The following is a 27153-nucleotide window of genomic DNA, read 5'->3' as shown; positions in this document are numbered from 1 at the left end:
ACAGGTGTGTTCCAAGCTCTGCAGTGGCAAAGCTAGAGGACGGTCTGGGGCGACTACTCAGGTGATTGTTTGGAGATAATCATCCCCATTTTAAGCCCAGCCAACCAGCAACCTTAATTTCTCTTTGCCATGTAATGTGACCTCCAGGGTGTTACATAGACACAGGTTCTGGGGATTAGGATGTGGATGATTTGGGGGGTGATCCTCTGCAATCTACACCTGGGCTCAGGCCCCGCCCCCTTCTCCTTTCCCGAGCCCGGGCTGGCCTTGGCCCCTCCTCTGGCTGGTGCTGGTCTTCTCACTGCCCCCTGGCGGTCTTCCTCAGGTCTGCCCATATCTTGTCAACAGTCTCCTGGACGGGCTTCCATAAGGACTCAGCTCAAGCGTCCTGTCTGTTTTCTCCTGGGACCTTGATGGATCTAGCGTATGTATATGATAAAGGACTCTTATCCAAAATATGCACAGAACCCTTCAAGCTCAACTATAAGAAAACCAACAACTCAGTTAAAAAATGGGCCAAAGACCTTTGCAGACACCTCAGCAAAGAAGACACACAAGCAAACATAGGAGAAGATGCTCCGCATCCTAAGGAATCAGAGAGATGCAAATTACAACCACCACGAGGTACCACGACATCTCTGATAGGACGGCGAACGTCTGGAACCCTGACAGTGCCCCAGGCTGACGAGGCTGGGAGCAGCAGGAATGTTCGTGCACTACTGGGGGATGCAGAATGGTGCAGCCACTTTGGAAGACAGTTTGGCGGTTTCTTACAAAGCTGAACATACTCTTACCATATAATCCAAAAATTATGCTCCTTGGTCTTTACCCAAAGGAGTTGGAAACTTATGCCTACACACAAACCTTACGTGCATACCGAGGATGGTAGCAGCTGTAGTCAGAAGTGCCCAAACTTGGGAGCAACTCAGACATTCTTCCATAGAGGAATGGATGAACAGGCTGTGGTCCTTCCAGACGACGGAATAGCAGTCAGCACTAGAAAGAGAGGAGCTCTCAGACCAGGGAAAGACACGGAGGGCAGGAGGGATGAACAGGTGGGGTCCAGAGGATTTTTAGGGCAGTGAAACACTCTGTGTGCTCCTGAAGAGGTAGAAACCACAGACCACACCACACCAGTAATGAACCCTCATGTCAACAGTGGACTTGGGGTGACAGTGATGTCCGTGTAAGTTCACCAGGTCTAAGAATTGTGCTGATCAGGTGCCGGGACAATGATCGTGGAGAAGGTGTGTCTATATGGGAACACAGTATATGAGAACTCTCTGTACTTTCAGATCAAATTTGCAGATCAACCTAAACTACTCTAGAAAAATTAAGTTTATTAATGAAAAAAAAAAAAAAACCCACCTGATGTGACTTTTTCCCCAGGCTTTGTCCTTGCCAAAGTGTAGTCGAAGAGGAGCCAAGAGGAGAAAGTTCTGTCCGGAGGGGTCCCCACCGTGGCTGGGGTGACGTGAGGCAGACTCACAGGTAAGCCCCCTCCCTGTCACGCTCTGCGTGTTGGAGGAGGGGACTTTCTCCACTTCCTCCTGCCCAGGGGACCCTCCCTGAGCTTGTCTCCTCTTCTGGGAAAGAGCAAACCTTGAAGATTAGAGAAGGCATGTGTGAGCAGACACGAGGCCCATGGAAGGGGCTCAGGAATGTCCGCTTTGACCTCATCCTTTCCCTTAAATGCCAAAGGATGGAAGACTCATGATGGGGTGCCCAGATCTGGGCTCCCTGGAGGAAGGAGGGCTGACGTGGGCCCAGAGAGTAGACAGATTTGAAAAGGAGGAGAGAATGGGAAGGGTGTTCCAGGAAGAGGGCAGGGCGTGAGCTAAGGGAGAACGGGAATGGGAAGATCCAGTGTTCTTGGGGGGTCAGTGAGTGCCCTCGCCGACTCTGGCCTGGCAGCCGGGGGATTCTTCACCGCTGGGGGCACACGGCCGGGGAGGTGTCTCAGGGGAAATTCAGCTGGTCCTGGCCATGGCCCCTTGCGGCACTGATGGAGAGTCAGGAGCTGACAGGAGTCCTCAAGAGACACAGGCTCCGTTTCTTCATCTGTAAAATGGGGCTATTAATGCCTACATCAAAGTTATTGTGAGGATTGATAGTTGCTGCTTCTTTTTGAGAGTCCAACCCACCCCAGGTAGGCATTGTGTCAAACACTCTGCACAGGGCCTCAAGTGTCCCCACAACAACCCAAAGAGGAGAGGCTCTATTTTTGTCCCTGTTTCCCAGATAAGGAAACAAAGGCCCTTAGGGGCTGAGGGAATTGCCTTGAGACACAACTGCTGCTCAGGGGAGGGTGAGAGCCAGAGCCCAGGTCTGTGTGACTCAGGCTGTGAGGTCTATGCGTCACCCGTGGCTTCTGGGCGCCCTGTCAGCGCTCACGTCCCCGCTTCTAGGTGAACTGGCCAGACCAGTGCTGGCTCTTAACAGCCTGACTTTGCAACAAGTCACATGTCAGCCGGAACTCCGGCCTCGGAGCAGCACTGCCAGCAGCCAGGGCGTGAGCTCGGAGCTCCCAGGACCCCGCCCTGGCTCCTTCCTCCCGGAGTGTCCGCAGGGCTGCGTCCTTCTAACCAACGTTGTGACACAGACCTGCCGTGTTCAGAGTAGCTCCTGTCTGTGCAGTCCTGTCCCTTCGCAGATTTCTGGCTAAATGCTAAACATGACCAGGTATAATTACTCACAGTCTTATCCTTTGTTGGTCATGAGGTTCTTAAAATATCTCGACAGCATGAATTAAAAATAGTAAGAGTGGTGGTGACCCAGCTCAGGAGAAGTGGCTCAAAGTGCTATTTTCTCCCCTATAGCTAACGACAGACACTCTGGGCGTTCAGACTATGGGAGGGGGTCGGTGTGGGGCGGGGGGATCCTGGCCCTGAAGTTGTGCACTTTGCTCCCTTGGCAGCACTCTCTGTGCTTCTCCGGGTGAGCAGGGCCAGGGGCAGCAGGGGGGCCAGGACCACGGGGCCCCGGATGCAGGAAGCCTGGGATTGAATCCTGTCCTGCAGCTCCCCAGAGGCAGCCCCCAGGGAAGCCACTGCCCCCAGAACCCATAAAGGGAGGGGCGCTTTCACCCCTGGCATTAGATAGGACACACCTGTCCTATGTTCTGAACCTCACTCTCCCCACCAGCCCCGGTGGGCTCTGTCGGGTCAGGTCCTCTCCCGAGGGAAGGAGAAGGAGCCGGGAAGCGTGAAAGCAGAGAAGGCACGGCCTGGCGGGGGTTGCAGAAGCGGGGCTAGGAGACATCAGCCTGAGGGCTGGGAGACATCAGGAGGTGGTTGGCCTCAATGTCAGGGTCACCCGTCACCCGTTGCAGGGACACGAGGACACGAGCAGAGCCTGGAGGGGGAGGCCCTCTCTGGTAAGAGCCGAGTCAAGGAACCTGAGTTGTCGTTATTCTAAAGCCCCTTCTTTTACCCCGCTGTGCTCTTGGGGGCCACCCTCTCCCTCTGGGTGGGATCTCGGGGTCCTGGTCAAAGTAGGTCAGAGCCCCTGCACCTGTCTCTGCGGCGCACCCTCCACCCCTGTCTTGCTCAGGAACGGCCCCCATTACAGCCCGCCCTCGCACCCTGCGGCGGGTAGGTCCCTTGGAGCCCGGGGCTCACGTGAGCCCAGCCCATCCCCATGAATCCAGGGCTCCTGGGAGGTTTCCAGGACTGTATTTGAAGTCGGCCTGGCCCTGCTTTGCCACTTCCTGCTTTGTGACCCAAGGCCATTCTTCAAGTTCCCCTGTGACGTCTGTAACCTTATAGGGTGGGTGTGGACGTACAGCAGAACCCGGTTGGAGTACTCCGCTTGGGGGGTATTCGAAACAGGTGAGCTGTTGCTGTGCCTGCTGCTGCTGCGTGGGAGAGAGGGGACAGCGGTGGCCTCTAGGGGAGGGTTCCAGGTACCCAGGCTTTCTGACTCCCCCAGGTGTGTCCAGGCAACTCACAGAAGCGGGATTGGAGGAACCTAGAGAAAGGATCCCTGGGGCGGTGGTGGGAACCAGGGTGGAGGGGAATGTGAACCGGCTGCTTCCCCCATGGCGGACGCCCGGGAGCTGGTCCCTCCCACGCCTGCTGCCCTCAGCTCCCCCTCCCCCGCCACCCACCTCTGCCCTTCAGAGCTGCGTGCCCTAGGGAAGTTAATCCATCTAACTGGAACCAGGGAGGAGAGAATGGATAGGGCGCACAGGTGGCCTCCAGCAGGGGTCATGGCTCCCACCCCGGTTCCACCAAGTTCACACAAACTGGCGTGTGCTGGGAATCTCTGCATCCTCCAGGAAACAGGAGGTGTCTGGTGGTTTGCTAGCCAGTCCCCAGGTGGGAGAGGATTTGCAATTCAACACTCTGCTCTTTTCCTGAACCTTGTGACTTGGCCCTGCTCCTGGCTGTAAAGGGAAGCCGCCTGCTCTGGGCTCCGTCTGTGCCCCCCCCCCCCCCCAGCCTCCTGAGAGAGGCTGAAATCAGCTGCTGCGTTGGGTCACTGATCTCCGGAGCTGGGTGAGGAGACAGCCGGCATCCTGCAGGCCAGGCCATGGAGGAGCAGGATCGTGGCGAGTCTACCTGGGAGCCCCCGCGGGGCAAGAGCTCCCCGGATTCACCTTGGTCGTGGGTAAGTGCCAGGGCTTGGCATGCTGGCACTGCAACCCCCGCTGGGAGTGCTGGTGGGGCTGTGGGGACCGGCTGTGCCCAGAGGCACTCACTTAGGATTGAGGCAATCACATTTCTCCAAATAAGAGGTGCGGCCAGCTGTTCCCCAGGGGCTCCTGTGACGTGGAGACCACATTTATAGAGGAGGTTTTAGAATTTACTCAAGAATTTAAAGGATTTTTTTTTTCTCTGCCTTGGATGGAAAATGAACAGTGATTGCTTCGATCATCAAGGCAGGGGTGCAGGGTGTTTTGAGGCCTTCCTGCCTGCCAGGCAGAGAGCTGGACACTCATGCTGTCTTTGGAGTGCATGTGGGCAAGGAGAGGCCCCGAGTGTTGATGTGACCTGCCCTTGTGCAGTCATTTGGTGACGTGGAGCTGTGTTATGTGTGTGCTGTAGGCCTCCACTGGCCTCCAAAGCCAGAGATGGTGCCGTCCTGCCCTCTTGGAGCTCACACTAGATGCCAGGGCTTCAGTTCAGAAGTTTAAGCCTCTACGCAGGAGCAGGTGGTGCTCAGATAACCCCAAGTGGAAGGAGGCACTGGGCTGTGTCTTCACTTAGAATTCATGACTTGCTGTTTCTTCCAGAGGACTGGGGATTTGGTTGCCATGAGGATAATGTGTGAACCTCCCCATCCCCAACCAGTGGTATCTGGCCATGACGCTCTGCTTCTTATCCTTAGCGGCACAGGCTGGGGTTGTGCTGGACGTTTCCACATGCCTTGGAAGCAGAGCGAGCTGGGGCTTTCTGCCTCCGAGGGAAATAGAGTTATGGGTGTGGCATCCATGAGGCTGCTGGTTCCCCGAAGCACCTGTCCCTGTCACTCTGGGCACGTACATCCTCAGGGTGGTTCCTTCCCCTCCAGGGGCAACAGTCCTGCTGGGAACTTACTGTGGGTGCTCAGGCTGAAGTGCAGTGGGGGTGCTCGACCAGGAAACGGGGCTCGGCTTCTGCTCCTGACTCAGCCACCATTTGCCAGTGGCCCCTTGAGCGAGTATTTTCCATCCAGGAGTGGACAGATGCCGACAGAAGAGTTACCTGAGGCTGGTTGCTGACCCTCTCCCCATGGACAGGCTGAGGACAGGACCGGGGCCACTCTCAAGGAGTGCTGTGTAGACCAAAAGCTCCCACACTCGGATTAAATAGACTAGGTGTGGGGGTAGTTGGAGATTAAGACAGCCGTGTCTTGTTGCCATTCCTGGAACGTCTCTCTCACCCAGAGCAGCCCCGTCTTCTGCGAGAGCTTCGCTGCTCCCCCATAATGCTCTCCCACATCCATGATGGAGACCCCTGGTCTCCGCCCCCCCGCCCCCCGGCTTGTTACTGTGAGATCTCTTGTACAGCCCATGCAGACTCTGTCATTCCCATCTGACAGTCGAGGAAACCGGCTGTGAGGCTGGGACTTGCCCACAGGAGCCCGGGGGCCGCTGGCAGGTGGGGACAGGAAGCCAGTCCCCTGGGGCCAGCACAGCGCTCTTCTTGCATCCCGGGCACTCTACAGACATTGTGATCTGAGGACGCTCTGACAGTATCCGTTTGTTGCTTATATGTTTTGGTTATTAGTTATATCTTCTGATTATAAAAGCATGTTCATTAGGAGATCTAGAATATTTAGCAAGGTGCAGATAAGATAGTGAAATGTCAGTCATTCCCTGCTCATGGAGCCTGGGGACTTTGTAAAACAGAGGTCACACTTCAGTTCCCTAAGGCTCATTCTAGTTAAGCCACAGAAAGAATTTCGAATCCACTTCTTGTCCTTTTTTATCCTGTACCCCCTTAGCCCCGACCCTGCCCTGAGCGCTTGATGTCAAAGCCCTGAGCTGCCTAGCGCCTGCTGTGTGACTTTCTGCCTGCGACGTGGGGAGCTGGGGAGGCCTCTCTGGCAGGAGACGGTGACAGGCCGGGGGGACCCTGGAGCTGCTGTCCTGGCTCCCACAGGGTCTCCGCCCCCAGAGGCAGGGGCTGCAGGGGCCCCAAGCCCAGGTTTCTGTAGTGTCTGGAAGAACTGGACCTGCTGTGCCGAGGGCCGTTGCAGCGCGGGGATGCCAGGAGCCCAGCCGGCGGCGCCAGTGAGAGGCCTGGCCTCCTTCTGCTGCTGGGGACCTGGAGTCCCGGACTAACCTCTGGACGGCAGGGAAGGCCAAGTCCAAAGTCAGGCTGCCGCAAAGCAGAACTGGAACGCAGAGCAGGAAGCTGAGGCAGACAGTCAGGTGGACTGGCGGCCGTGCGGGAGGCGGGGCGGAGGCTGCAGTCTGCAGAGCCGGCCGAGCGGGGCGGGAGAGGCCGGGGCTGCGGCTGCCAGGGCCGGGAGCCCAGGCTGGGCTGGCTGCTTCTGGGAAGGGTAAAAGTGCCCCAGCCATAGTGGGGTGCTTTCATTCCTGGGGCCGGGGAGGGGCAGCTGATAGAGCCCTGAGTCCTCAGGGACACCTGTTAACTTGGCGCCATCCACCTGTGGCATTGGCCGTAAGCATTCCCAGGGCTGTGGGCTTCATCGCCAGGCGCCGAGCATATGCAGAGCTCTGCGGGGCCCAGGGGGATGGGGGCGACCTGGTCTCGACCAGCAGGAGGTCAAGGCAGAATGTGAGTGGGTGGGCCTGCTCTCTGCCGGCTGCCAAGTTCACAAGAGCACAGATCAGGAGCAACTCCAACTGGCAGGGCCAGGGAAGGCGTCTCAGAAGCTGGCATCGGAGCCAAGCCTTGGAGGAGAGTAGGGTTTCAATAAACAGAGCACAGGGGGTGGGGTGGGAGGGCCAGGGGCATTGGAGCCTTCTAGACTGAGGGCTCAGCGTGAAAGAAGGCTGCCTTTTGAGAGGACAGGGCATGCTGCTCAAACTAAGTCTGCAGGTTTTGTTCCTCCGGCCATCGGGGGGAGTTTAATTCTTCTGAGCGGGGGGAATGCGTGGGGCTTCTCATCTTGGTCAGGCACCCAGGCTGTGAATGCAAGCAGCAGTGGCCAAATATGTGGGACCCGATGTGAAACTGTGTGTGTGTGTGTACAGGAGCCATAGGGTCTGGGCTCAAGCCCCAGTTTTGTCACTTTCAAGTTTTGATTTCCTGGAGCCGTAATTTTCTCCTCTGTATGATGGGGTGTACGAGCCCTAAGAATACAGTACTCGTCGGTACGTGGTAGGTAGAACTATTACAAGTAATGACACGAAACCTGAACTCAGGTGGCCAGTAGTTGCAGGTTGGGCTGCGGATATCACGTTGAAGAGACATCAGATCGTCAACGCTGGGATCACTCGTCTTAGTAAGCAACGTAGGAGGAAGTACACAAAAGTACACTGGACCCCTGGGTCTCCTCCTGTGGAGGAGAATTTAGACTGTGGTCTTCAGCCAGCTGTTTTAGCTCGGCATTCAAGGCTTCTCCAGAGCTGGCCTCCCCTTCCTTCTCTTGGCTCTGTTCTCTGTTCTCAAGGGCTGCTCATCGAGCCCCTTTCTCCCGAGGTGCCGAGCCAGTCGGCTGAGCTGGGTGTTCAGGGAGGTGACCGTCAGGAACCCAGACCCATCCTGCCACCTCCAGGGCCTATAGACTTGGGGCTGGGATCTGGGTGTCAACTGCCCACAGCATGTTTGCCGCTTGGACTCTGTTGACAACGCTGACTGGAGGTCCAGGCAGAGGCCAGACAGTACCCCCCAGGGCCCCTTTTTTTTTCTGGGACTTCTGGGGCCCCAGCCTCCGACAGTGCTGAGGGCATAGAAAGATAGACTCAGGCAGAGGGTCCACCTCTCCCCAAAGCCCCAGCTGATCTGAAATCACTGTTAGCCCACTCAAGAGCCTCGGTGGGCCCGATCCCTCCCAGTCCAGTGTGTGTCGGTGGGGGACAGAGGCAGAGAGAAAAACCATAGGAAGCAATCCTCTTAGCCCTCCCTCCCGGGAAGCGGAGCCCTGGCGGCCTTGCTCCTCAGCTCAGGGCCCGCCCCCCCCCCCCCCCCCCCCCCCCCCCCCCCCCCACCGTCAGGTGGAGCGGTAGGGGGTGCAGAGTGCCCTCTGGAGGCTCTGCTCTGCCATTGCAAGCAGCGAAACCACCGACCAACCTGTCAGCCCCGCCTGTGGCCCATGGGACTCTCACTAGTGAAGATTCAGAAGTTAGAAAGAACCTCGGTGGTGCCCAAACAAAGCCAGCCATCACTGGGTCCAATCTGAATTCCTCATCATCGTATTTTCTATGATGTAACTCCTTGCAGCAAAGTGCTGTCGGCGTACACTCCGCATCTCGCCCAGAGACGCTTTCTCGGCGCACTGCTGTCCCGCTCGTCCTTGGAGACCTCGTTCCAATGCCACCATCTTTGCAAAATTTCATGGAGCCGTTGAGGTGCGTGAGGTAGCACCTGCATTTTATTCACCCCGTGTTTCTGATGGACACTGATTTGTTTTCCTTTTATGAAATTGGATTTGCAGGGGGGAAAGCCCCAGATACCGCTTTTAAAATCCGAGTGCAGCTAGCACCTTGTGCTCTCTGCCTGCTCTGTTCAGTCCTTACTCACCTGTATCCTCTTTCCCGCTGAGCTGGGAGCTCCCGAGGGCTGCGAGGGTGTCTTCGTCTTGGTGTCGCCACAACACGGAGTGCAGAGCCGTGTTGGTCTGGGTCAGTCGGGTCTGCCTCTATCGTCCTGATATAATTATGTCTCATACCACCTTTTGCTCTCAGAAGCATCTGGAATGGAATGATCACCCTACCTGTCATGTACCTTTCAGGACACATCTGTGCCTGGCTTTGGAGCAGTCCCCTAACACCCAGCTTGTTTCCGAAAGTCCTTGCTCACTGTCACTCTGGGATCCCAGTTGCCTCCCCTACCCCTCCGGTCAGGGCTGGAGCTGGGTGAGAGCTTTGTATGGTGGTGACGTGTTTCGTGGAAAGATTAGGATCTCAGGTCAGTACGACAGGCAGAAACTGTGCGTGGCCCTAGTCTGTTAGGATGCGGGTCCACGTCAGCCACCGTTCCTGGGCACGTCAGCAATGATGGTTGGGGGAGGAGGTTAAACTGACTCCCTGTTGGGGTTCACAGCCAAGCTCTCGAGCCTCCTGGCCGGTGACGGACCTTCCATAGCCTCATTTCTTCATCTGCAAAATGGATTTCCCGAGACTAAGTGGGTTAAAATCCGTGAAGCGTTCGGTATGCATGGAACTGGTGTTGCCTCAGAGGCGACATGGACCTGATTTCTGGGGCCTTGGAGCAGATTTCTGTTCCTTCTGCAAGGCCTGGCACTGGGGCTTTCTGGCACAATGTGATCTCTGTCCTTGAGCGTTATACTCACAAGGCGGGGTGAGCTGTTTACTCCATGAGACCCGCCGACGAAGTGAGAGAGTTGGGAAAACGGCAGCTCTGTACTTTCCGTTCGAGAACTTTCTGGGGAGTTACCTCCTGGAGTGAAAACAGCAAGAGGACCCGCACACTTGAAATTATTACTATTTTTATTTCCCTCCTTGTCTGTTTTACCAACAGTATATATAACTGAATGCATTTAAATTGTAAGTATGGATATAACGAGGGCTCCACTCTTTGCCAACGAGAAACGTATTTTTTTTGGCCCATGTGTTGGCACAATTGAGAAGCAATATGCTGAGATGTTCAAGAGCCGTAGACTCAGAGTGTGGAAGCCGGGGTGCAGCCCTGCCATTCCAAATGACTGGGTATGTGACCTTGAAGAAGGTCACTTCGCTGAGAGACTCAGTTTCCCTGCCTCGTCCTGTGAGGCTCGAATGAGTTACGTGAGTCACAGAACTTTGCAAACCGTGGAGCCCCTCCAGATGCAGTTTAACTCTGGGGTGTCTGCGGTGCGTGCTCCCGGCCCTGTGCGCGCCATAGAAGGAAAGCAGACGGGGTCGAATTTAAAGGAGAGGCAGCAAGCTGAAAACTGCACGAACTAGTGTGTATCCTGTGATGGAAATCACATTGATTTTTGTGTTCTGATAGTCTAAAACGTGAAACGATGCGGCCAAAGCCCGGGAGAAGGGGCTGAGCGGGCGCGCTCCGCACGGGGAGGTGGGGACACGGACGGCTGGTGCGTGCAGAGCGCGGACTCCCCCCCGCCCCCCCCCAGCGAGGCATCCCAGGAGGCCGGCTTGCGGTGGCAGGGGGGCCTGGAGCTGAGCCACAGGGTGAGAAAGGGGGCTGGGAAGAAAGAAGGTGAGAACAAGCCGTCTGGGCTGCCGGATGATTTGGAGAGCCACAGGTGCACACGGCCGGCTCCGCGGACGGGGGCAAGACCCGGGCAGGGCGGCCCCTCCAAGGGCGCCCGGCACCTGCTCCAGCAGCTGCTTCTGACCTTGACGAAGCTGCTCCCAGCCTCCCTGGTCATCCCGGAGCCCCCACCTGCTCCAGCCCTGGCCAGAGAGGGAGGAGGGACCACAGGCTCCCCTAAGCGGCCATGAGCAAGGACCTCTGGGAACAGAAGGTTCTTCGTTTTTACCCTTGGCTGACAACCCTGCTTTGCCAAGCTTATTGTGTGGGTAGAGGGGGTGGGGTGTGCACCATAGTCGTTTTCTCTCAGCAGCTGCATGACAAAGGTGTTGGAAGGATCTCTGCAGAAAACATATATGCACTGATGACCCCGTGGGGATGGTAGAGTTTGTGAGCCGCAGGCTGCTGTCATGCAGGCCCTCGGTGACCGGAGGGGTGGCCCTGGGTGTGAGCTGGCTTCCTGAGCTGGAGCTCCTGCCTTTTTCCAGAACCAAGAATGCTCTGATGTCAGCAGGCATGTCTGTGGGAGCGAGGGCCGGTCGGGGCACATGGCCATCTTGTCTTTTTGTTCAGGGAGGAGGCACCGAGACACTGAGCTGGGGTGCGGGGGCAGAGCTGGGGTGGGCCGGGGCTGGCGCCAAAGTCTTCAGGGATCCTGGTGGGGAGGGGAGTGGGGGAAGAGCGGAGCGGTGTTGGGTGGCATGTATGCGATGTGACCTTGCCCTGGAAAAGATTATTCTTAATCGTGAGAGAATGCATTTCCCATTTGAGGGACGTTAAAATATTTTATTTTATGAAAAAGATTATAAGTATATGCACTTTCCTTTCTTTCTTCGTTTTTGTTTTTGTGGAGAGAGAGAGAGAGAGCAGGGGGTGGTGCAGAGGGAGAGGGAGAGAGCAACTCTCCAGCAGGCTCCACGCCCAGTGCGGAGCCCGATGCAGGGCTCGATCTCATGGCCCTAAGATCATGACCTGAGCTGAGATCCAGAGTCGGACTTTCAGCCAACTGAGCCACCCAGGTGTCCCTCCTTCCTTCCTTCTTAAGATTAAGAAGTTGACAACTTTTTGTCCGTTGCCACTGACATTTACCACTACGCTCCCTGGAACAAAAAGAGCAAAAGATTCTTGTCTTTTCGTTTCTTTGTTCCTTCTGGTGATGAATACTTGCTAGTTTCTGCTATGTGGCAGGTGTCCTCTGGGCACTGGAGGGGGAGCAGCGGTTGAGTCAAAAAGTATCCCGCGCTCCTAGAGCTGACATTGCAGGCAGCGGAGAAGAGAATGAGCAAATGGGTAAGTAGACCGTGTGCCAGATGGAGAAGGGGCTGCCTGGGGGACTTGAGCAGGGGGAGCGGGACAAGATGGGTGAAGGACATGGCTTGAAGGGAGAGGTCAGGGCAGACCTCCCCGGGAAGGTGACACTTGAGCACAGCCTAGGAGCAGGCGAGGAAGTGAGTAGAGCACATGGGAGGTGTCTAGGCCCTGGGGCCAAAGCTTCCAGGCTTTGAAACTGCAGGAAAGGCAGTGTGGTGGGAGCAGAGAGAACAGGGGAAGAGAAGGAGGTGACGTCAGAGCCCCCCACTAGCGCTCCCTGCCGCCGCATGGTCAGTGCGTTGGCCTTGACCCAATGAGACAGGAGGGCCGTCGTGAGGAACTTGGGGTTGCGTACTGCACCCATGATGGGGACTAGGCTGCTGACCCTTGGCTGGTGGGACCAATTCAGAGGCTGTTGTGGTAATCCCCGTGGTGGCAGGGGAGGGGTGAGGAGTGTTTCGAGTGGAAGCCAGGGAAGGCCTCGGCTAGAAATGTAACTTCAGTCTCTGAGGTAGAGGTTAAGAACCCCAGACCTGATGCAGCCTCTCATTTCACAGATGGGGAGACTGAGTCCCCCGGAGGGCCCTTGGCATGTTTTCTAAGACTCCACATCCTAGTTTGCTGACCTTTCATGCAGGAAAAGTACATAAATTCTCTTTGAACTTCTCTTTGCCCTTGTAATGGGGACACACTTGGTCTTGCTGCTTTTTCCAGATGTTTCCCTCTGTTTCTCTTCTCTTTTCTCCTTTTGTTCCTTAAGCTTTCTCCTTGTACCTCTGCTTATCCAAGCTCGTTTCTTCTTTCACAGTTTATGCTCAGCTACTAGAGAACCTGGGGGAGGGATCGCCACCACTGGTGGCCTGCTGACCCGTCAAGGTCTTGTCCAAATGCAGCTTTGCCTTGAAATCCCAGCTGGGAGTGAGGCCTCCATTCCCAACCATCAACGTCCTTTGGGAACTTGCATGCACTGACTTTCACCGGAGTTAAGACCGGTCTGCCCACCCCTGGCACACAGCAAGTGGTTGGCATTCGTGGAAGGAAGGTGAAACAATGAAATGACAAGGTGAGCGCATCTGCGTTCTCATCTGATGGTGAGTTTTGGCCTGGTCTGGTCTTCACCGATGTCCCATTTTAGCTCTGAGATTGTCCACAGCCTTCAGGCTGCCCTTTGGGGACACACCGCCCATTGTGGGTGGGATGCACTTGGAGAAGGAGGAACCACACTTCACGTAGGCCCCAGGAGCAGTCTAGAGATGGCTCTGGAGTAAGTCCCCGATGGGAGCTGAAGACCGGAGCGCTAGGACAGATCGACTCTGGGAAAGAGGCAGACTGGTGCCAGGGTGTCTGGCCCGGATGGCTTACTCCCGAATGCCTGAGGCTGGTGGATATTGGCCGGAGGACAAGTGGTGTGTGGTGTGTTTTATGGGTGAGCTGGTCTGATTTAAAGGCCACAGGATTGGGGTGGACGGTCACCGCCCAGGCCCTGAGCAGAGCGCATGCCCTCTGGGAAGAGCGTACCCCTCCCTTGCGGGCGAAGGAGACGATGCCTATGCCCGAGGCCCCGTGGGCTCCGACGCTGTCCTCCTGTTACTGTCTCCCCACGCGGGGCCCCACGGATACGTGTGTCACGGGGTGTGCGGCCGGGAGGTGCGTCTGCAGGGGTGCAGGGATCCAGCTCCTGGAGCAGAGAGCCCGTTTCTCATCCCTCCCCCTTGGCCGGGCGGGGAGAGGGTGGGGGCGGGTAGGTCAGAGTTTCCTTCAGGGCTCATCTGCTGGCTAAGGCCGAGTCCAGATTTCAGGACTAATTCTCTGTTCCCTCCCTCCCTTCCAAATCCTGCTCTGTTGCACCGCTTTTGATCTGTTTTCAAACACTTCTATTACCTGGTGTGTTTTTCTTTCTAAGCTGCTTGAGATCCTTTTTGGATTTGATAAGAAATATAAGCCGTTCATAAGCAGAAGTTTGGAACACAATTAACTATTAAAAAAAAGTATCATTTAGACAAGACTGACACGAGAACTTGACGTTACGGGGATGAGACTGCTGATGTTGCTTCTTGGGGGTCTGTAGCTGGGGTTTGGGGGGATGCAGAAGGAAGTGACTCTCCTGTAGCAGCCCCAGCCAGGAGGGGGTTGCCTTTGAACTTCTGAAGAATTCGTCGTTCCTGGAATGAAGACAGGGTAGAATCGTATTCAGCAGGAGAAGAGCACGGAGAATTTGAACGGGCCGGGGGTCTGGGTGTCAGGCTCACCGTGAGGCTCTGGGCAGGGCTGCTCTCATGTTGGGGCCAACCACCCCCCATGCCCCCGGGGCTGTCCGCAGGACACACGAGCCGCTGCGTGGGCAATCGCAGGCATGGGGTGCCCGCTCGAAGGCAGCCTCTCCGACTGTCGTTTGGTTGGGAGGTGGAGCTGTATTCATCAGGCAGTTTTGGAAACCCAGGATGAGGCAGGGCTGCTGCAGGGTAACCGGAGGCCCTGTGGGCTGTCCGGAGCACCGGCTGAGGGGCTCGTGGGGGCCGAAAGCCAACCTACACTTCGCTCCCCAAACCCGTGGGGCTCTGGAACTGAGGCTGGCTGGCACCGTCGGCAGGAAGGACACCTTTGTGAAATCTGTTCATCCAGAGGGGTCCTTCTCATTCACTCCGCGGAGGGGCTCGGGGGCCACCTGTGGCCCCAGGGAAGCAGCTTGACCATGCTTTCCAGCACCTGCACTCCCCCAGCGGGAACGCCGGCGGGCAGTGAGAACGTCCGCAGACCGCTCCCTGTACTTGGAACAAGCATGTGGCACCTGGTGAGGCTGCAGAGATGGTGAGCTCGGGGGGGGGGGGTGCCCATCTTAGGCTCCCTGGCTTCTCCCCAGCCAACTGCCTCCTGCTCAGCCCCAACCTCCCTCTCTCTCTTCATGCCCTGCCCCCACACCCGGGGCTCCATGCCCTGGAGGCCCACTTGACCCTCTGGAATCACAAGCTGCAATTTTTTTGTTTTAACTCCAGTGCAAGGCTCAAACTCACAATGATCAAGAGTCGGTTGCTTAACTGACTGAGCCAGCAGGCACCCAGCACAGGCCAGAATTCTCTCTGGAGCGCCACAGAGTAGTGGTGTCCCGCCTCAGATTGGTGGGTTGAGCCTCGCTGTATGGCCGTGGCTGGGAGGACCCTATTCCCATGCCGTCTGCATCCTTCAGGCCCTGCTTGTTCCTGGGTTACCCCCCAAAGAGCAGCCGTTTGGAGGGAGCCTTGAATTACTCTCAGCTGGTGGCCCGGAAAGAGCCCGCCCCACCCCCAGAGGGCGCTGTCACACTGGGGTTTCAGGCCCGGCTCTTGGGCAAAGATCAGGCCTCCCCTGCCCCGTGCAAGTGGGGGGTCAAATGAGAAAGGGCTTACTATATCAAACATTTTCTGCCAGCAGTGGGAGAGTTCTGCGGAAATTCCCAAGTGAATCCTCTTCATCTAAAGACATGGTGACTTGAATTTCAAAGTCACTCAAAATAAAGGCAACAGGGACTTGGCGAGTGGGTGTCTTCCCTTGATTTGACCTAAGCAGAAATTGAGTTTATTAATAGCTGTTTGATAGACACTTCACCGTTAATGGTGAAGCAAGACGGCATCAGGTTTCTGGGTTTTATCCAGTTAGAAATTCCCAATGGGTTAGAGGTGACCAGATGGAAAGAGAGAGAACAGTTAGTCTTACATGGTGAACCCTGAGCAGCTCTCCGGTGTAACGGCATTTTGCAAACATATTCCTGGTTTATAGATAGAAGAAAGTGCGTTCGCAGTGTCAGTGTCCAGGAGCAACGTTGTTGTTACCTGAGTGCTTTCAGATGCTCAGCTCCCCTGACGCATTGTCCCTTTTGTCTTATCAACCCTCCTAAGAACTGCGTCAGTAGTCTTAGCCTCAGTTTACACACAGGGGAGCTTAGAGACATGATAGCCAGCAGCGAAACCGAAATTCCAGCACGGGCTCCCTGCTAATAAGACCCCTGTCTCTCCACCAGGAAGGCTGCCTTCCCAGGTTTCTGGGGAGAGCATCTGTAGGAATGAACTCCGACCATCCCGGGAACCAGTTTTCCCAGCTCTGCGTGTCTCTGCTTAGCCCTGATGTCCATCTGGAGAGTGAGAGAGGGACCATCTCCCTCGAAGGCTGGTCACTTTCCAACGACTCCTGGTGCCCGGGGTCTCTTAAACGTGTTGGCGGATGGGGTGGGGAACAGCAGTAAGACAGCGCTCTCCATGGGCCCCGCCCTTGGAAACTTTTTGATGAAGGAAAAGCCTCGAATGTTGGTTTGGAGGAGGCCTTGCTGGTGGGTCATCTGATGTAGCCTCACACGCAAGAGTTGGCTCCACAGGAGTCTTGTTGCCCCCGGGCTCAGACATTAGAGTCACAGACTTCCCAAACAGTCCAGAATCCAAAAAACTACCAGGCTGGGCCCAGGCATCTCTGTTTTTCTCAGAAGTTCTGCTGGAGGGGCACCTGGGTGGCTCATTGGGTTAAGCCTCTGCCTTCGGTTCAGGTCATGATCTCAGGGTCCTGGGATCGAGCCCCAGGTCGGGCTCTGCTCAGCGGGGAGCCTGCTTCCTCCTCTCTCTCGCTTGCCTCTCTGCCTGCTTGTGATCTCTGTCAGTCAAATAAATAAAATCTAAAAAAAAAAAAAGTTCTGCTGGTAATTGAGCTGGGGGCTAAGACATAATTCCCATCACGCTGGGCTCCCCCAGCTCTTTGTCCAGTGAGTTTTTCCTTGTCCTTCAAGGCCCAATGTCCTCTTCTGTCTTTGGAGACCCGAGGAATTCCACCTCTGTGGTCATCGGTGGCCGTCAGTCTGCGCGTCTGCTTACTTCGTTGTACTGACGGCTTCTGGGCTGACTGGACTGACAGTTGTTTTGCGTCTGTATTTTAAAAAATACTAGTCTTCTGTGAGACTTTTTAGAAGTTTCTTCTTTGCCTTTTATGTTCTGCCGTGTGACTATAGTGGGTGTAGAATTATTTTTATCTGTCCTTCTCAGTGCTCAGAGTCTAGTGTCTCTCATCACTCAGGTTTTTCATCATTTTTTAAAAATTTTTTATTTTTTATAAACATATATTTTTATCCCCAGGGGTACAGGTCTGTGAATCGCCAGGTTTACACACTTCACAGCACTCACCATAGCACATACCCTCCCCAGTGTCCATAACCCCAACCCCCCTCCCCCCAGCAACCCTCAGTTTGTTTTGTGAGATTAAGAGTCACTTATGGTTTGTCTCCCTCCCAATCCCATCTTGTTTCATTGATTCTTCTCCTACCCACTTAAGCCCCCATGTTGCATCACCACTTCCTCATATTTTCATCAGTTTTGAATGAAAGTTGGACATCTCTTCAAAAGCCTCTCCTCTGTGATTTCCTTATTCTGTTTTCCGGAGCACTTCTTAGACACAAACTGTTTTCTGGAGCACGTCTTAGACACAAACGGTAGCTTCTCACCGTATCCTCCATCCCTTTCCTGCTCTTTTGTTTCTTTCTTTTTCTCTTTGATGTGTGGTGCTGGTTGAGTTCTTCCTTACTATATTCTAATTCCTTATTTTCCTCTTTTACTGGTTCTTTTTTTTTTAATTTTTAAAAATTTATTTGTCAGAGAGATAGAGCGAGCACAGGCAGGCAGGGTGGCAGCAGAGGCAGAGGGAGAAGCAGGCTCCCCGCTGAGCAAGGAGCCCGATGTGGGACTCGATCCCAGGACGCTGGGATCATGACCTGAGCTGAAGGCAGCCGCTCAGCCAACTGAGCCACCCAGGCACTCCCCCCCTTTTTTTAAAAAAAAGATTAATTTGATTTATTTTTGAGAGAGAGAGTGTAAGTTGTGGGGAGGAAGAGAGGGAGAGAGAGAATCATGAGCTGACTCCCGGCTGAACGTGGACCCCAACTCGGAGCTCCATCTCAGGACCTGAGGTCATGACCTGAGTGGAAACCCAGAGTCTGATGCTTAACCAACCACACCACGCGGGCACTTCTTTTAATTTAATTTCAATGACTGTATTTTTCATTTCCAAGACTTCTAACTGGTCCTAGCTACTGGCTTTAGTTTAATTTTCATATCTTCCTGTTTCATAATTTCTCTTTTCAATGCAAGCTATTCCTCAACTGGAATCTTTAAGTTTTCTGCTTATTGAAAGTCAGTGTGAGACTGTTCAATGAAATGAATTTGGTGTGGGTCTCAATTTGAATGACTACATTTTAAAATGTGTTGTTTTCTTTCCTCTCACACCCGCCGCACTCCCGTTGCTTATTCTCCATCATCAGGGCTGGGGGATTTGAGAGACACATCCTTAGTCTGGCGCCCTGGACACACCCTTAACTGGTTTTCTCCCCAGCCCCGAGGGCACAGTCCAGAGTCACGCCTCATAGCAGCCCTGCAGAGCTCCTTTCTTACGGTGCTACTGGGGATGTTTTAGACAGAGGCCGAGCTAGACAGCCATTCACTTTATTCCTGTTTGAAAAGTTACGTCATCATCCTCCCACTGCCCTTTTAACCTTGGCCCAAAGCAGGGGGGCTACAGATGTTGAAAAAAAGATGTTGAACAAATCTCTTTTGCCAGCAGCGGGGACCGAGTCCCAGGACAGGCTTCAGTGTGGAGCCTGTGTCCCATCTCCCGTGACCCTTTGCAGGGGCTGGCCACACCTTCTGTGTCAGGACCAGCCCCTCGTGGACCTGCAGTTTTCCATTTTCATCTGGGTATGATTTTTGGAAGCACTTTCCGTGTTTTTGAGCCTCCCTGTGTGATTTTGCTTTAGTCTTTTTATGTACTTGGGTTTGGATTGGAGCAGTTGGTCATTCGGAGTACAAATTCACCGTACTATCTTGACTATAAGCCGCAGACAAGCTTTCTCTCTCAACCCAACATCGATACAGTGTTTAAGAAGGAAAGGGCAAGACTAGACCCAGGGGCACGACATCCAAGGTCTCCATCCAAGCTGATTTCAACATCCTTAGGAATGTTAGTGTAAGGAGCTGTACGTAATTAAGATATTAATCAACCCATGTTATCCAACCTATCCTTTAGGGTGTCATGAAAGATTTAATCAAATGTGTGTGTGTGTGTGTGTGCCACCCTAACTATCCTATGGAAAATATTTTCTTCACCAGCATTGTTCCCTGGGAATTCTGGTGGTGGCTGCCACTGTCTTTCAGGTTGTCTATGTCCCTGGCTTCCCAACACTCGAGAGTGACTCACTTGGAGCACACAAGGTCAAGTCCACACGGTGAACATGCCCTAAATGGGAACATTGCCTCACTGTGTATGCCAAAGAAACACTGGCATATTCAAAGCAAAACGTCACCAGCTACTACTCCCCCCTGCCCACTGGGATTTAGAATATTTTTACTTCCTATGAAAATGCCACTGGAAAGTTGGGTCCTAGTTCCTTCTCTTTGCTTTTGCTCTGGCGCCTACTGGCCGTGTGACCTGATTCAGTAAGTCCCTTATACCTGAGTGGCCCGCTGGGAGGGCAGTGCAGGGCTTCCCAAATGCCCTGATCCCCAGGGAGTTCTGAAGAGTTCCTCAGTCCCTTCTCTAGGGATTCTGACTCATTAAGATTGGGTGGGGCCTGGGACCAAGTAATGTTAGTGAGCTCCCCATTCGATTCTGATCAGCAAGCAGGCTTAGATCCTGAGTAGTAATGTTTGCAAAGTGCTCAGTGGACAGCTCTTGGAGCACAGCCGCTCAGCACCTGGGCGCTGTAGACCTTGGTGGGGAGGAGGGGGTGGGAATGTGGGAAAAGGGAAGCCACAGGGAGGCCCCCCCAGGTGCTGCATACTTGGTGTCCCAGAGGAAAGCCACGGGACAGCTGGTTAAAATTGCTCTCTTCCAGATGTTTTTCTTTGATAAAAATAGGGGAAAGGACAATACTTAACGCAAAGTTTTCATTTAAATTCTACGACTACTGATTTGGTCTATAATCTGTACCCTTTATGAAGCTCCATGATATACAGACAAGTACGATTCTGGGTCTCCCCTGGAGATCCTGGGATTATACTGCAGCCTGAAAAATGTAAGGCATCGAGTCTAGCTAACGTGGGAGAGAAATCTTATTTATATTTAATTTGATTTACTTAATTTTATTCTACTTTATTTTATTATTTTATCCTATTTTGAGAAGTCTTATTTTGGGTCAGGGGCCAGCCTTTCTTATGCACTTGGACCCAAACCCCAGAGGCTTTCTCCGGACTAGCGTCCAGCTGTGGATGAAGTCAAAATGGGTACAGTAGGTGGAGCTAGAGAGTCAGAGAACTGGAGAATGCAGGGAGCCTGTCCTGGGGCTTCTCAGGGAGACCGGGTAGGCATCCTCCAAAAGGGCTGTGCACCAGAATCCCTGAGCAATTTGTTTAAAAACAAACAAACAAACAAGCAAGCACGACTACAGAATTCCAGATCCTATCCCTATGACATAACATTTCTGGAATTGAGCCTTGGTCATGCTTAACACGTTGTTCATCTGCTGTGCAGTCAGGTTGGGGAAGCACTGATCTAGAGATTCTAGAATAATCCAGATGTGAGCCAGGCTCTCTGCTGAATGATTTGGTCAGCGGGCTGAGCTGTTTTGACTCTGTAGTCCTGTGCTTTTCGAAGTGAGGTCCTCAGACCAGATTCTACATCAGCATCCCCTGGGAGCTATTCACAGATGCAAACTTTCAGACCCCACTCGAGACTATCAAATCAGAATCTGCATTCTTTATTTTTAAAGGTTTTATTTATCTGAGAGAAGGAGAGAGAGAGAGAGAGAGAGAGAGAGAGAGAAAGCAGGCATAGGGCCAGAGGGAGAGAGAGAATCTCAAGCAGACTCTGGGGCTTGATCCCAACATGGGCTCGATCCTCGATCCCATGACCCTGAGATCATGACCTGGGCTGAGACCAAAAGTCAGACACTTTTGTGACTGAGCCACCCTGTGCCCCAGAATCTACATTCTTTACAAGCGCCTCTGGCTGACTCAGAGGTGATTGAGAGTGTTAGAGGTCATGAGATCTGTGCCTCTTGTTCGCGAGGGTTCCATCCCCGGAATGGGAGCTCCAGCTCCCTGAGGCAGGGGTGGTGTTTGATCCCTGGCCCCTCTCTGAGTCTGTTTCCTCCTCTTTGCTGTATTTCCTTCTCAAGGTTGTTAGAGGAAATCATGTCCGACTCCCATATTAGATTGTGAATTCTTTGAGGCCAAGGGCCATATAGTTTTAAAATTTCTGTGTGCCCAATGCCTAGCATTGAATGAATTTGCCATTTTGGCACAGAGAATTATCGACCCTGAAGCAGAAAAGACTTGATAGATTGTAGATTCACCTAATGAACGGGTGAAGAAATTATGGTCAAGTGTCGTTATGAAGTCTGATGCTCTGTTATCCTCACATGAGCCTAAATGAGGGGTTCAGGCGAGGATTCAGAGAGAGTACCCCATCACAGCTCCCATTCCCCCTGAGGTCCTTCTCCCCTTGGGGTTGAGTTGTGACGGTCCTTCAGCCCCTCTGACCACAGCCATCCCCGTGTCCTCTGAGCATCCACACCAGCCAGCGTGTGCATCACTCGTCTGACCCGAAGCCTGGACTGGCTTCCTCCCGCGTTCCATGCTTGCTGTGGATTGTTCTAGGGGTTCCGGTGTGCTCACACCGTACATATCAGGCTCTCGGAAGACAGAACCACGGCTCTCTGTGCTCCCCATCTGCTGCCCAGCCCAACACCTGACAGAGGCTGAGCACATGACAAGAACGGTTCACCTTTTGAATATTGATTAATTAAAAAAAAAATAGGCCCCTTTTATATATACAAAAGTTACGGGGATTACTGTAATGAAGACCGGCATCTGTCCTACTGCCTTCACCAAAAAACAGATGATCAGAGTTGAAACGCGCTAGGTCATTTTCTCAGCCTCTCCAGATTTCCGCTGCCCTCGGTGTCACCACGGGGCTTCCTCGTTCCGTGTTCCTGCCCATACATTACGGCTCCTAAAACCAAGGTGCAAGGCAGTCATGACGCTGTAATTCATTCAGCTGGTCGCTCCGGACTTATCGAGAGCCGATTGTATGGCAAGTGCTGCCTGGAAACGTGGGATGCATCAGTGAACCAATCTGACCCAAACAAAGCAAATAAAAAATAAATAAATAAATAAAGCCCCGGCCTCCTGGGGTTCACATTCTGGACAGTCCATCAACAAGAAGTATAACAAATATGTAAGTTACATAATGTGTTCGAGGTTAAAAGAGCGATGAAGCCGGGTACGAGGCCCGGGGATGGCGACGTAGGAGGGCAGGCTGTGGTCAGGATGGCCTTGGTGGGAAGGTACTAGCTGAGCCAAGATTGGAAGGTGTCGAGGAGCTGGGCGTTTGGTTTGGAAGGCAAAGTGTTCAGGGTAGAGCGATAACCAGCCAGGGCAGGGACCCTAAGAGAGAGCATGTGGGGACTAGCAAGGAGAGCGGTGTGGCTGGAAGGGGCGCCAGGCGAGGCAGAGGGCATGAAGCTGGGGAGCGAGGCAGCACAGAGGGCTCTGCCAGCCGCGCCGAAGACTCTGGCTTATCCTTTGAGCTCTTGCAGGGTGGTGCGCCGAACAGTGGTGTTTTTTGACCTCTTTGGCTGCGGTATGGAGAGCAAGTTATAAGAGGAGAAGCAGAGAGTCCAGCTGGGAGTAAACCGAGAAGTAAATTACAGTGCACCCGGAGAGAGAGGAGAGGGTTTACGGCGACGGGAGCTGGTGAGCCAGTCAGCCTGGGTCAGCCTAACGTGAGAACCAGGGCAGGGGGTGAACAGTGGCCAGATGCTGGACGCGTCCTGAAGAGAGAGCCATCAGGATTTCCTGAGGATTTAGACGTTGGTGTGAGAGAAGGAGCAAGTTTACTCCAAGGTTTTTGGCCTGAGCGTCTGGAAGGATAGAGTTACCATCAACCACGATGGGGTGGGGGGGGCGGGGTACCCTGCAGGTAGAAGAGTGGGGGGTCAGCTGAGGTTTGGACTTACTGAGTTTGAGACACCCGCCAGATATCATAAATGGAGATGTCAAGTAGGCCTTGGGGTACATGACTCTGGAATTCGGAGAGAAATCACACACATTTCGTGTCCTGGAAACCATGTGAAAAACATACAGAAATAGGGAGTGAGAAATCGAGTCAGTGTTGTTGATGGACCGAAGCAAGATTGTAGGCTGAGGATTTCCTACTGGATCAAGCAACACGGATGCTGTTGGTGACGTTGCTGGGGACCGTGCTGGTGGAGTGGCAGGGGCGGGGGTAGAGCCCCGACTCCGTGGGTTCAAGAGGGAGTGAGAAGAGTGGAATTGAAGAAATGAAATCGAGCAGATGACCCTCTAGAGGAGATTGCTGGAAAGGCAAACAGGCAGGCCAGGGGATCAGGTCAGGAGAAGGCCTGGCATATGCAACCAGGGAAATAAAGCAAGAGGGCTTTGTGGTCGATGGCACCGGTTCCGTAGCGGTGGGAGAATCGGTGCTGTGTTGAGGGACCGGCAGCCACCAACGGACAGAGTGCTTCGCTCCATGCCTCGTGCTGGGAAGACAGGCTCAACTGCTAAGTCGTGATATGCAGACTCCAGCAGACCAGAGGCTTCCAGGCCAAAGGAGGGAGAAGGAGGACCAAGGCCGACTTCTAGCTTTATCCACACCACCATTAGTCCCGAGCGGCCCGAGGGTGCGTCTTCTTGGCCTGTCATCAGGTCACAGGCCTCTGGGAGCTGCTGGTCTGAGCTTGGACACCCGGAGGCCCCCTCTCTGGCGACGGGGGTGCCGTCCCAGGGCAGCCTCCAGAATCCAGATTCACTTTCACAACTGAGCTCAGCTGTGCTCCCCTGGCTGTGCTCCTGCCACGCCGTGCTCCCTTTCCCGAGGTTCTTCAGGTCAGCATCTCCAGCTCCCGACCCGGAGAAGGGGTTTGCTCCTAAGAATGGAGTGTCTCTTGGGAACATCTGCAGAGGCCCCGAGGCCACAAGAAGGATGATGTCCATTTTTGTGGTGCTCTGGCTTATCCCTTCTTTGTTTTTAAGCAGTGCTGTCATTCACTTGGGCAGTGCTAAAACCGGAGGCCGGCCTCCTGCCTCTTCCAGAAAGCTTGCCTCGCTCATGTGTTTGCCACAGCCCAGAGACATGAGCCCTGCTCCAAGCCAGGCTGGAGCAGCTGCAGCCCCCGGAGGTCTGTGGCTGTCGCAGGGGAGCAGGCGGGAGCACCCCCTGACCACTCTGGCCTAGTAGAGGCTTTGGCTCCTGCTTCCTCCAGCTTTGGCCAGAAAGCCCACGGCCTGCCGGGGTCTGTGTATCACGACTCAGGAATTCATCTGCCTTCCCAGTCCTGGTGAGCTGTGTTTGCTGAACCTTGGCGACCTGCTGTTTCCTTCCTTGCCTGCTGAGGCCTGGGGACAAGGAAAGGCCACTGTTCAGGGGTGGGGTGAGCAGAGCAGGGTTTGGTTGGCTGCCATGGTTGCTGAAAACCCGACTGCCACCTCATTAGGTCGGCCTTGCTGCTGTGGGCGCCGGCATACCGAGGCGCCGAGGCCCCCCTCCGCAGGCCAGGAGCAAGCACCCCATCATGCCACGAGGCAGTGGGACAAGAGGGCAGGCCTGGCTTGTCATGCTTTCCTCCGCTCTGGGCGATTTGCCAACCCTGTGGCTCCTGGCTTTGCTTGCTGTCCTGGCTGGCCGAAGGCAGGCCAGTGGTGGTCAGAGGGTGTCACTGTGTTCAGCACTGACCATGGTATCATTTTCTTCCAAACAACAGACAACCTGTCCCTCTCGTGCCCCTCCCCATGGTCCTGATTCTGTGTGAGCGTGGCTGGAGGTGGCCCGGTCAGCTGAACTCCGTCCAGGGCATTGGGGCGAGCCATGGGGCGTGGGGGCACACGGTGTCCTGCCGGTCCTGACTCCACTGAGGTCACAGCCTCTTGTTTGCGGCCTGATCTCCGACTTGGCCAGGGTCCAGCTTCATGGCAGCCCTCAGGAGACCAGACGCTTTCGTAGAAGGGACTGGATGTACTCAAGGTCAGGGGCTTCCTCAGTTCTTTATTTAAAAGTCCCTCCCAGAATCCAGGGCGCTGGGACTGGTTCCCAGACACTGTCCTCTTCCGGGAACTGAGAGGGCGCCGTCGTGTGGGTCGGATGTCTCCAGAGACAGCCGTTTCCTCATGTTCTAGGTTGTTGTTTCTGCAGCGGACCCCCCGCCCCCACGTCGGGGCCGATATCTGTGCTCGAAGCTCTGGGGCGATCCGATATCTGTGCTCGAAGCTCTGCTCACACGTGCCTGACGCGCACCTCCGAGGTCGGGAAGGGGCAGAATTCCTTTCCCCTCCTGTTCGGGGACGCCCTGCGCTCTCCAGTGAGATGGCTGCTGGCTCTTCCTAGACGAAATAAACCTTGTTTATGAGGATCCTTCTCTCTTGAAGCTGGTATTCGGGGCACGGTCAAGGCTTTGCACATTTTGCAAGCAGAGCTTTGTCACGAAGACTATAAATCCTGTAGATAAATCCTGTAGATAAACCCTGTAGATAAACCCTCTACATTTGGAGAGTCAGTTACGTGCCTGAGGCCACTGCTCGGGTCCACGGCCCATGTCCGCACCCTCGCCTCACGCTCTGAGCCTCCTCCGAGTCACATTCGTGGACTAGGTGGTGCCCAGGCTCCTCTGAATCCTCATGTCCATGCGAAATATTGTGTTGTCTGTATCTTTTTTTTTTTTTTTTAAAAAAACGCGTCCCCATAAACACCTTTTTAAGGAAAACTTTTTTCCTGAGACTAAGTCGTTATATGTCATTGAAAAGAGAGAGGTGTGTTATTTTTTTTTTTAAAGATTTCTATTTATTTATTTGACAGAGAGAGATCACAAGTAGGCAGAGAGGCAGGCAGAGAGAGAGGGGGACGCAGGCTCCCCGCTGAGCAGAGAGCCCGATGTGGGGCTCGATCCCAGGACCCTGGGATCATGACCTGAGCTGAGGCTTTAACCCACTGAGGCACCCAGGTGCCCTGAGAGGTGTGTTATTCTACCAAGTTCAGCTTGGTGTGAATTAAGGTTTGACTTAGTGGCCCGCGTGGCTGCCGAGCCTTTGGGGAAGTCCTGTCAAGGCTGGACCACACCGCAGCCTCAGTCACCTTCTGACGTAAGGGGTTCTGAGGTCCCTGCAGGGTGTTCAGGAGAAAGACGGCAGCACAGGGAGGAAGCAATCCAGACCTTCACACCCTCCAGTAGTCCCTGTCAGACACGTTGAGAAACTGTAGGTTTCTGTAGGTCTGTAAGCCCAAAGTGTCGTTAGTCTAACCGCTTGCTGCTCACCGGTTCCGTCATTCACGCACCTGTCATTCAGCCGCTGGTCACCGAGTGGCCCCAGTGTGCCAGGCTCAGAAGAACAGGAAGAATAAGGCTGGTGGCCGCTCTTGGGGGATCCCCTAGTGGGGCGGGGGCCAGGCCGGCCAGGCCGTGGGACGAGTGTCAGCGCGGAGGTGTGAGCCAGGTGCTGCGGGACGCTGAGGAGGACGTGAGTGGTCACACCTGCGGGAGGTGGCCGGGCGTCATGACCAGGATGTGGGGGTGAGTGGGCGTTGGGAGCCGAGTGAGGGTTTGGGGTGGAAAGAGCATGTCAGCTGTGTGGCTTTGGAAAAATTTCTCAGCCTTTTGGACCTCAGTGTCTCCAGTACAAACCAGGACCGTGATACCCACAGAGACGGGAGAAGAATGATGGGGATTGAACAGGGGAGCTCTGGGCACACGACAGGTGTGTTTTCTTGTTCCACGCTGGGGAGGCTGAAGGTGTGGCCGCTGTCACCTTGGCACAGGTTGAAGTCCCTCTAAGTGTAGCTTCTAAGGGTCACCATGTATCGGGGTGACTTGAGTGCTGGGGGCTCGGTGTCTTGAGGTCACAGTCACCTGTGGTTCAATTCACTCTCCCCCCAAGTGTGGCCCCCAGCGTCTGCCCAAGGGTGGAAACATAGCTCTCCATTGGGGAGCCCCTTTAGGCTTGACCAGTCAGGCAGCACAGTGCCTGGGTGGGGGGGTCTCCCCCTGCTCGTGTGG

At 54.4% G+C, this 27153-nt stretch overlaps 1 protein-coding gene across 2 annotated transcripts in view; it reads left to right on the top strand.

Moving 5' to 3' along the window:
* The first annotated feature begins 4453 nt into the window (after positions 1-4453).
* The window catches only part of LPIN1 (lipin 1), a 125590-nt gene continuing 102890 nt past the window's right edge, over positions 4454-27153 (top strand). For both annotated transcript variants that reach the window (XM_004745813.3, XM_004745812.3), the window contains exon 1: positions 4454-4611. In XM_004745813.3, the coding sequence (XP_004745870.2) occupies positions 4534-4611 (78 nt within the window). In that variant the 5' untranslated portion in view covers positions 4454-4533. The remainder of the gene's footprint in view (positions 4612-27153) is intronic.

The sequence above is a fragment of the Mustela putorius genome, unplaced genomic scaffold (assembly GCF_011764305.1).
Source record: "Mustela putorius furo isolate JIRA1106 unplaced genomic scaffold, ASM1176430v1.1 tig00000813_pilon_pilon_pilon, whole genome shotgun sequence".
NCBI lineage: Eukaryota > Metazoa > Chordata > Mammalia > Carnivora > Mustelidae > Mustela > Mustela putorius.
The sequence above is the reverse complement of the archived record's forward strand: the minus strand, read 5'-3'. Positions and strand labels throughout refer to the sequence as shown.